The 10,541-nt window shown below is 35.6% G+C and overlaps 1 protein-coding gene across 1 annotated transcript; it reads right to left on the bottom strand.

Annotated features, from left to right (window-relative positions):
* Positions 1 to 1,864: 1,864 nt before the first annotated feature.
* On the bottom strand, positions 1,865 to 3,723 carry LOC147487167 (protein RGF1 INDUCIBLE TRANSCRIPTION FACTOR 1-like). The gene is made up of 4 exons (XM_086573295.1): positions 3,521 to 3,723; positions 3,231 to 3,410; positions 2,888 to 3,103; positions 1,865 to 2,469 (listed from the first exon to the last, which is right to left on the bottom strand). The coding sequence occupies exons 1-4, from the start codon at positions 3,521 to 3,523 to the stop codon at positions 2,251 to 2,253; spliced, it is 618 nt and encodes a 205-aa protein (XP_086429421.1). The 5' UTR covers positions 3,524 to 3,723; the 3' UTR covers positions 1,865 to 2,250.
* Between the last annotated feature and the right edge of the window lie 6,818 nt (positions 3,724 to 10,541).

Here is a 10,541-nt window from a genome sequence, read left to right as displayed (position 1 = left end):
TCAAATATATAGGGTTTCTATATCAACGCGCAACCCAACATCTACCACAAAATATCCACTGGAAACTGATACAATCTAGAAGTGATTGTATCAAAAACACATAACATTAAGGTTTATTGAGGAGCCTTTGACCTCCTAATCCACACACAAGTGCAAACTACAATAATATACTTCTCTTCATTTGTAGTAGATGAGATACACTACAATTTATAGCACTAGCTACTTAATAACTAACCACTAACCTACTTACGAGATAATGCCTAAAATGAAGGAAACTAACCAACTGACTAAACAGGACTATAGACATTAGACCTATGATTCTAGATTATGCACACATAACATAAACAAACCCCCAATCCCAACAACCAACTAATTCTTAAAACAAAATGAAATCTTAAACCAAACAATCCCCAATCAAACTCATAGTTTCTAAAAGAAATCTCCTAAAACAGTAAGTTTAACTAATTGCCACAAATCTCTTGAAACAGTAAGAAATCAACTGATTCATGAAGAATTTGGGTTAAAAAGAGATAGAGGGAGAGAGAGTGTACCTTTTGAGAGCAGACGGTGGGTTGATGTGGCAATAACACTCAATGATTGGAATTAGGGATTTGAGAATTGATAAGAACACTAAATGAAACTAGCGCTAAAGCGGAAATTTTCATGTATTTTCTTTCTATTTTATTTTTTGAATTTTTCGTTTCGTTAACCTGTTTGGGGCAACTTGTTTGCTAATGTTCTGGTTTTACCCTCGCTCTACATGTGGCTGAGAAGGCTGCGCACCACATCTATAATGCGGCATGCGTACTCTAGAAGCCCTATTTATTTTTAAAAAATAACAAAGTCTTTCAATTCTACCCAAACATATTCTTTTTCTTTCTGAAAACCCTACAAACTCTTTTCATGCAATCCTATATTTTTTTTTTCTTTTTTTAAAAAAACACATTATGATTGAATAAAAAGAGTTTGTGAGGTTTTTAAGGAAGAAAAAAAAAACATATTTAGGTAGAATTAAAAGACTGTTTTTTTTTTTTTTTTTTGTTAAACTATGGTCGCCCTTAGTAAATTTTAACTATGGTTTTGTAGTTAGTTGTTAGTTGGGTTTCCCTCAGTAAAATTGGTGGTGGTCAATATGACGACCGTTATACTTATTCTGTTAAATACTTATATTTCGGATTGCTCTTCTTAGTAATAAGGAGTCGGATTTTTAACTTTTGTTCTACAAAATTACAAGCGAAACCACACAAACAGCGGGCATTCCTTCTTGCAAAAGCCCAAGTCCGTCGGGACTGGTTATCTTTTTCCATCCAATTTGGGCCAAACTTCCCAAAGCCCAAGTCTCAGATATTTTTTTTGGCCCTCTATAAAAACGTTAACAAATGTATCGTAAGTAAATAGGAAATTAGGAACTTAGTTTATCGAAAAAAGAAAAGAAAAGAAGGAACATAAAATTTTGAGTACAAAACTTTGGATATAAAATGTAAAACTCGATCAAGATCGTTTGCGTTTTGAAGTTTTGAGAATTTACCGTGCTTTACTATACTTTACCTCTCATTTCTTTATTAAATTTTGATGAACATTTATTTTATCCCCCTTCACTTGGAATCCATCATCATGAGTCATACGGTCATATATATGTACTTGGCAAGAATATTTTCTTGTCAAACATCATGCTCCATTGTACAGGTGGCGAGTGGCGACATCTGAACCAATTCAAGGAAGATATTGTTCTTGATGACCACAGACTTATGTCAAGTGTGCAAATCACATAAAATTCAAGGTCAATACTGCAAAGTGAAACCTAAAGCAAAAGTGGTGCCCCAACGCCGATGGGGTCTTCTCCTAAAGACTGAAATCAATAGAATTTCCAACATCCATAAGTCCATTAAATCATTTGTACAATAAACAATTAAAAAGATGTTGGTTTTCTTCATATAAAACGGTCCATGTGGTTGTTGGACCTGCTATAAAAGTATAAACTATTTAACGGACTTCACAATGACTTTTTTTGTATAAATTAATTACATTACACCTTGCAACGTCCTATAATAATTCTGCATTATTGGTTCTCGAAAGAGACAGAAACAGAAGAGATGAGAGAATTATAGAGATCATGGGGTTGTTTTGGGGGTGGCCTTATAACCTTGTTTTGGGGCCAAAGTGTGGTAGTTGCTTGTGAGTTGTGACTACTTGTGACTTCTGACTTGTGACATGCGACAATGATTTATAGAGTTTGGGCCACTACATTCTTTAGGAACCAAAGGGTGCCCTATGAGGAATGCCCTTCCTTCTTCTTGAATTAGGAGGAGGTGAATGTGTGGAAGGGTATATTTGATGTTGTGTACCTTCACGCAATTGTTCTTCTTCTTTTGATATTTTCCTTGACATACCTTCTCCTCTATCCATTGTTACTTCATTGTTGCTGCCAAAGATAAAAGTTGCATCTCCCTTCCTTTTTATTCTTACAAGCTAAGTAACCAAAACAAATAAAACACCCAATCAACTTAGCAATTCAAAATTTTAAAACCTAAAGATGGACAAAAAATGAAATGGTGGTCAGGAGGGATCAGGGATGACTTATGGCAATGTGTTTTTACTAGCATAGTGACTAATATGTCAATGATATTGGTGATATATGTTAGGCTAGATTTTTAGCTTATACTAACGAACATATTGTTAAGTTGGATATGAGACAAAGAAAGAAAATCGATCAATTATTCTTACAACTCAATGAAACGGAACAAAGTAAGAATGAACAATGGCGTACGTTATGAGAAAAATGATAAATCATGTTCATGATTCTGTTGTTGTGATCACTGTGAGCTCCTAGAGATGATATATGAATATAACTATGATGAATGTGACAAAAAATGAAAACAAAACTAACCTTACAACCCAATGAGCAGAATCTGAAGGGGTCTAAAAGACTTCTCCCACATACTTCACAATTATGAGAAACCCCTTTACCAGATTTAGGCTGAGGTCTCTCATTAAGGAATAGAACTCTAGCGCTGTTGATCACATAAGTTTGTACCCCACTTATATCAAGTACATTTTCAATTTCAGCCACTCTCACCACATCATGATATGATGACCTCCTTATCTGCATCTCCTCCATACATAGACCCATCATTAGTAAGAATCTCAGGATCATCATAATATCATATACACATTGATAGAATCGAATGATGAAATGGAAAAAACAAAAATAATTTAGATTAATTACCCACTTGAATTACTTGATGATCCTTGTGTCTTGAAGATCGACAATAGAAGCAAAATGCATCACCACTACAATCTAAACAGTACATGTTGCATTCACTCCTGGCCGCATCTCCATGTGTCCTGCACACTGAGAAGAATGCCGTCGATAACAATGGTTCGAGGCATGGTGGAACCAACATTGACTCCTGCAAAGAACCAAATACACCAACACAATGTAATTAAACTTTCATAAAAAATGTCAAACAAAATTACTGTGTACTAATTCTGAATTCAGTGAGACAATGTATGTCCTTACCATTATAAAGACGGCCGATCTTGCAGTACTAGTAATCGATCGATGAAATGTGGTATAACGACGAATAACCGGGTATTTTTCTCAATGAAAATAGAGAATTTCAAGAGAGACATGGAAATGTGCAAGAGATAAGAGGGATGGGAAAGAAAAGAGAGTTATGGAGTGGAAGAGATGCCTAACCGACCTGCAACTTAGAATTCAACAACAAAACAACGCCTAGACTAGGGACAAGCATATAAACAGATGCACTCATCAGACTAGTCCATCTAATGGTTCACAACAAATGTGGTGACTTCTAATGCTTTATTCACGGTTGATTTGGAATTGAATGCTGAGGTTTTGGCTGCTTACGTTACTTTTTGGCTCTTCCTTGCGTCTCTTAGGATACCAAAGGTCGGCAGCTGAACTACGTAAAGTTTTGAATACTTGCGAAGCTGGTTCATGAAAACAACCTCAACCATTTATTGACACGTGTCCATCACACACGTGGCATGACTACAATGGTTGTTTTTTGCGGGACCCTTTTTGTTGTCTTGGTTTCTTGTAGACTGTGTTATGCTGACATGGACCTTAAATCATAGAATAGAAAAATAATAGTTTAGCTGACCAAAAGACCCCTGTGATGAATATATATGGTTGTGCTGACGATTGAGTTTGTTCATGACATCTTTCTGTTTATTCTTTCCTCTTTTTTTTTAATTTTTACTCATCACTCTAAGGCATTGTGTCATGTCTGACGAAATATAATATCTAGTTAAGCAATAATGGAAAAAAAAGTACACAATAATTACTACTATTTTTGATATACCGATTGTTAAGTAGCTAAAATAGTATCATCAACTATCATAATAAATCTGTGACCGTTGGATGTTCTTCGAATTTGTTTATTTCCATATGAACAAATGTCGAACGAACGATCCACAACAGTACTATACTAAAAAGCCAGGTCATGTATAGTTTAAGAAATGATACAAAAAGCATATAGTATTGCCGGCCATAGAAGGTTGGTGCAATCCAGCATAGGAGAGGGTAACTATCACTGTCTTGTTGGTGGATCTAGACCAATATTTTTATGGTCCTACATACATGTGATGAATTTGATTATCATCTTGCAAATTGCAATATGATTTATAATCAATTTAAACAATGTTCTATCAATTTTTAGGATCAGGAAATCATTTTTGGAACCTATATTGTTGGTGGAACAAAAGCGTTTCATAAAGACATTTTGTCCTAATATTGGGCCATAATATACGAGTACTAATTCATTAGTATCCAACCGCCTATTACGATAAAGTAGAATACCACTACGTTTCGTTCAAGACGATCGCCTAAGTACGCTAGGATTATTTAGTCAATGAAGATGTACGTCCGGCTCTACAGTTTTTCATAAAATGTGTTAATTTTCGGAATGTGAAGTATAACTAAGAAGATTACCCTTTCGGAGTTTCGGCATATGTAATAGGAGGGTTCATAGAAATTCTTCTGTGAACAAGTCAAGTTAGAAGTACAATAAATGTCATATGGTAGGTAATGAGGTGAAAGTGGCTTTTTGAATCTGGACCACAGGGACAAGTTGAGAGAGACAATCCACGCTAAGCCCGCAAAGGATGATGTCGACTGTTCTACAACTACAATTGGGCTTGCCTACTGCACCAAATTCAACCTATGACCATTCCAAAGGGGCAAGAACGCCTAACAGTAATCGAAAGCAAATGAAAACTAACAGAAAATAAAAAGTAAAGTTGTGATGGTTGGAATTGCATTCTATTTCATTAGAAATTGCTATAACAAGGGTCTACCTATCTACGGTGTAAAGATGCACCTTTAGTCCTTAACAGTTAACATGGTTCCATTGAAAAGGAGTTGTGTTTGTTTAAAGGAAAGAAAGTGTTTTAGGAGTGGGTGAAAAAGAAGAGAATCGTGCTTAAATAAGATCCTGCAGGTTGGCTAAGCTAGCCAATGCAAAGAAAGAGAAGTAAGGGAGAGATATACCATACGTCCATACATAATACTTGGGGTGTTTAGAAGTATTAAGTATACTTTGCTTGATCTATACCACGCTACCAGGCTTGGTGATGGATCCCTTTAATTGGATTACAAGTAGAGCAAGGCCGCTGGCACGAACATGCACAACACTTCAATTATACTTCGTGCAGTGCATACCTAGCTTGCCTACCTTAAACTTAAGAACAATAAATTATGAGCTGATACTAATAGAAATGTAAGAAAATGATATCACCGAGGGTGACTGAGGTTGTGTTTGTACCATAGTATGGTTACGAACTATTTGGTTTCTTAAATGATATCTAGGATATGATGCTAATTTAAAACACTGTTTTACAAGCCATGGTATAGTATCATATATTGGAAAAGTAAATTTGTAACATCAGTACTGCGTAGTGAATTTGTCGGTTTGAAGGCAAGTGGGATCACAGGTTAGCATTAATTATCATATTGGTATACTAATATGGAGGGTACGTGACACATGCATGTTCTATATGATAATATGAACATGCTTAATGTATGTTTGAACATGATTAGCTGATTACACGAAGTGTGCATTATCCCTCTATCTTTCGACAGTGGTGTTTTCTTCGCATGCTTTTACGGAGAGTTTGATGTATTTCAATGTCCTCTATGACTCTATCGTAGATTCATAGCTATGTAGTGATACTTTAGTCCTGATTTCAAGTCTTTTAGCCTTCTTTTTTTTACTGAAAATGTGATGAAACAGGGGAATATTCCTAATGTTCAATTTGTTGGCTATTGTTTAGGAGCTCGTGGGGAGCATTTAAGAATTAAAGATACAATAATGGCCTTATAAGAAGCAGATAGCTGTGCTGAACAGCTGAACGTACTGCTGACTCCATTGCGCCACATGCATTTTCACAGGCTGATGGAGAATGAATCCTGGATCCCAAGTTCGCAATTGTGATCGGGTCAGGGTCAACATTTTTTTCTTGTTTATCCAATTACCCTCTAGACCTCCTTTTACCCAAAAAGGAAAGCCACCTGAACTTGCCAGTCTTAATTTTCAACAGGATTATTTCTGAATTATTTGACTAAGTTGTTCTGACCTGAGTGCTTGATCAATCTGATAATGTGGAATTAGTCGATAATAATGGTACAATACTATTGGAATATAATTTCTGCAACAAGAACAAACAGTGAAAATAAAAAAAGGCTGGCTGAGGCACGGATCGGTACGTTCTCTTTAAGGTTGTTTCGCGTTTGTTCCTCTTTATGCAGACAGACCACGTCAACCCCCAGAATACAACAACTAGTTATTACTCTCATTTGTTTACTGCAGATAAACCAAAGAAAAAAAGGAAGAACCACGATACTGATCTTATGATTGCCCAAAACGTAGTTTAGAAATTAGTTTTGTAGATACTGTATAGGTTGCTGGTAGAGGAGTATATCTAGAGATAAGAAACGTGGAGCACTAGTAGATCCGCTTTTGTAGGGAACTGCTTCAATTTCCTATAGGGATTGGAGTCTACTAGTCCACTATGTTTCTATTTTCCAACCCATATCCAATTCTGTTTCCAACCCTATCAGGAAACAAATTTTACCAAAAAAAAAAAAAAAGATTAAAGAGCCCAAGCCCAAGTTCACCTCTTGTTTTATTCAAAATAACACAACAATCCCCCACTTATTTTTGATAAAAACAAAATATAAAATATATTTAAGAGCAATCAATATCAGTTTCAACATGTTATGCATAGATGAAGGTGTCCAAGACTTAACCTTTACGTAGTGAAAATTACTCAAAGTATAAGAGTCATAAGTGACTAAGTCTTAAACTTAGGTCTTGAGAATACAATAAGTTATAATCACGCATAACATATCCAATGTTCTCCTTTCATGTTTTGCACATTAAAGGCCCTATGCTCTCTTCCTGGATTCGTGAATGATCTAGAGAATCAGCTCTCATTCTCATAGAAAGCAGTCTGTATTTTCACATTCACTAGGTGAGTCTATCAAGAGTGCTCCTGTAGCTATGCACTCAGCCCATAAGGACCATAGAACTTCATTAAGAGTTTTTCCTAGAAAACTTCAACCTTAATTATTGCTTCAGGATCTCATACATTTTACTATCCAACTACGGGATAAATAAGTAACAATGTATGTCTCACAACCAACATTCTATGACTTGTTCTTCCTTTTGAACCTAATTCTTGGGATCTCCAGTCCCTAGGTTGGGTTGTCATCATAGATGTTCATCTTTCAATTGGCTTCAGTCCCATGTTTCTGGCAGTAGTCCACAATTTTTCTTTGGCCAAAGTTTTGGTCAATGGATCTGCTATATTATTATCAGATCTCACAAAATCAATAGTCACTACACCTTTAGATATAAAAAACCGGACAGTACTATGTTTACGAAAAATCTGTCGTGATTTACCATTATAAAACTTACTGTGGACTCACCTAATAGCAGCAATGCTATCACAATGTATAAAAGTGGCTGGTACCGGTTTATGCCAAACCGAAATATGAGTGAGAAGATCTCGTAACCAACCAGCCTCCTCACTTTCACTAGCCAAAGTGATAAACACCCAAAACTGTATTATAAAACCCCGTAGAGACGTAACATTTCAGTTAATTATATGCTTAATAATCAGAAAATAATCATATTTTCGTGCTTTTGCAGGTTGACACAACCAACGTAAAAATGATGATAAAGCCAATATTTAAGCACGGAATAGGGAGTATACATAAAGCTTTCCAATTAAGCCCATGCAAAGCCCAACAAATCTGGACTAAAGCCCAAAGACTCAAATAGGGCATAATCAAGCCAGAAATGGGATTACATGCACAAAGCATCAAGCTTCCGAAGCTCATATCTCTCGAACCAGGACTCCGAATTTGGCAATTGAGCTGCTCAGATGATCAGTGCGACGAACTCTACGGAAAGGAGAGAAGTCGTAAAAATGCCAAAAGACCGGCCTGCCACTGGACGCAGCACGTGGACCCACTTTGCGGCCTGCAAGTTTGGATGAGTCATCATGTCCCAAGTCAAGCTCACAAGTCAAACAAATAATTGGCACCACATGACACCTTGCATATCATTAATTAGGAAGACTTGAATTTGGATTGTTGGAATAGTGATTATTTTGGCTTGATTTGGTTTTAGATAGGATTGAATTTAATAAGGGAGGTGTTTTCACGTGGGATGGAAGAGAGAAAGCTATGATATGTATTGAAGAGGGGCTGATTTTAGATTTACTCCCTTGACTCCTTTTCATTCCTTGTCTTGTATTTTACTTTTAGTTTTGTTTTATGTTAAGCTTTTGTAATAGTTTTAATGGTGACAACACTTATGTTCTTCTAAATAAAATTTACATTTCCTTAAAGCAAAGTTAGTTTCTTCTCTTATTTTCTTCTTCTTGCTCTTTCATAATAGCATAACACATAACACATGAGCATTGTAATCCCATGATCATGAGCTAAAACCTTCCTTTGTGGAAGGTTAACGAAGCACATGTGAGGAATAACTTTTGTTATTGAATTCTAGTTATTTGTTTAGGACAAATAAACTAGACTTTATATCCTACCCCAAATGGTATTCGGTGTAGAGTCTAGTTAGGAATTGAGGTGATTTCTTAGAGATAAGTCATTGCTTTTGTTTCTCAAGCTAGCAATATGATCTTAGAGATGAGTTATATTGTTAGGGATCAAAACTCTAATATTTATTAAGATTTGTCTATGAATTCTAAGAAGATTAAAGATGCAATAAACTAGATTCAATCAATAGAGGTTTGTCCTCACATGAGTGGATTTAACTCTCCACCCCTTTCTATCTATCTATTTCTTTTTTTTAGTGATGCATGTTTACGACTTTACGTAACCTTAATTTAAGAATCTAAAAGTAAGCTAAGTAGTTTTAGTATAACTCAATCATAAAAAAAAAAAAAAATCCTTCTCACTAGTTTTCCTTGAACAATTCTAGTTGTAATGCCATCATTGTCTTAAGTTGGAACGAACTCTTACTCTAACAATACACACGAAGAACGTGAGTAAGGAAGTTGAGTTAGCACCGAACAGATAAGAAACTTTAATTCTTTACCCCACAAAAGTGATAACATCAAATGATGTCGCTGCCATCCTAAAGACCAAAGGACCATTGATTACAAACTGGAATTGCTCCAAGGGGAAATCCCCCAATCTCATTCCTTTCCTTCATTTCATTTTCTTGTGTTTTTATTTGTTATTTTTTTTTTTGGATTTTTCCGTGTTTTTGATCTGATCCGAATCTGATTTTTGGTGGCACTTACAGGAAACAAAAGTTAGGACCTGGAGCCTAATCTACACACTGACCTAAGACTTTTGTGAAAAAATTGGCCTACTGTACACGTTCCTATCGCGTGTGCTATATTAGACTCGCGTCCGCCAGCAATACCTCGTGCGCGTTGGTTGATGTTATTTGTCCTTGCAATTTTTTCAACAGCAGCACCTACTGGTCTTTCTCATTCAAGTAAAGGGCCTAAGTTTCTACAACTGCAATAGCTATTTCACAATTCCTTTTGGTGTTCGGGACGTCCACGAGTTGAAACAACTGTTTTATTTCTTTGGCAGACTTGCGGGATGCTAACATGTTCTAATATTAAATTATTATTGTATAATTCACATGTGTTATCTATTATGTCGTAGGCAATGGACTATTTTTTGCGTATTAGGTTAGAAATATGTATGAATAATGTGAATACGCTTATTAAGTGATTAAGTGATTAAGTGATTAAGTGATTATATATATATGATTAAGTGATTATGAATTACATCTAAATGTATATATACATGTCCGTGGTACTGTTTTGCATGGTTATATCTATATATATGTATAAGTGGCTGTTGTTGCATGTTTAGTATCCAATTCTTTTGTCAAAATCCTCATGAATCATTTACAGAAGCTTGGAGTCGATTTACTGATCTTCTTTTAGAATGTCTTCATCATCAACTCGACATCGCTATCCTTGTTCATTCATTCTTTAATGGACTTTCCGATCATAAAAAGGAA

The sequence above is a fragment of the Coptis chinensis genome, chromosome 7 (genome assembly GCF_015680905.1).
Source record: "Coptis chinensis isolate HL-2020 chromosome 7, ASM1568090v1, whole genome shotgun sequence".
Lineage (NCBI taxonomy): Eukaryota > Viridiplantae > Streptophyta > Magnoliopsida > Ranunculales > Ranunculaceae > Coptis > Coptis chinensis.
Note: the sequence above shows the minus strand (reverse complement) of the source record. Positions and strands in the feature narration are given on the sequence as shown.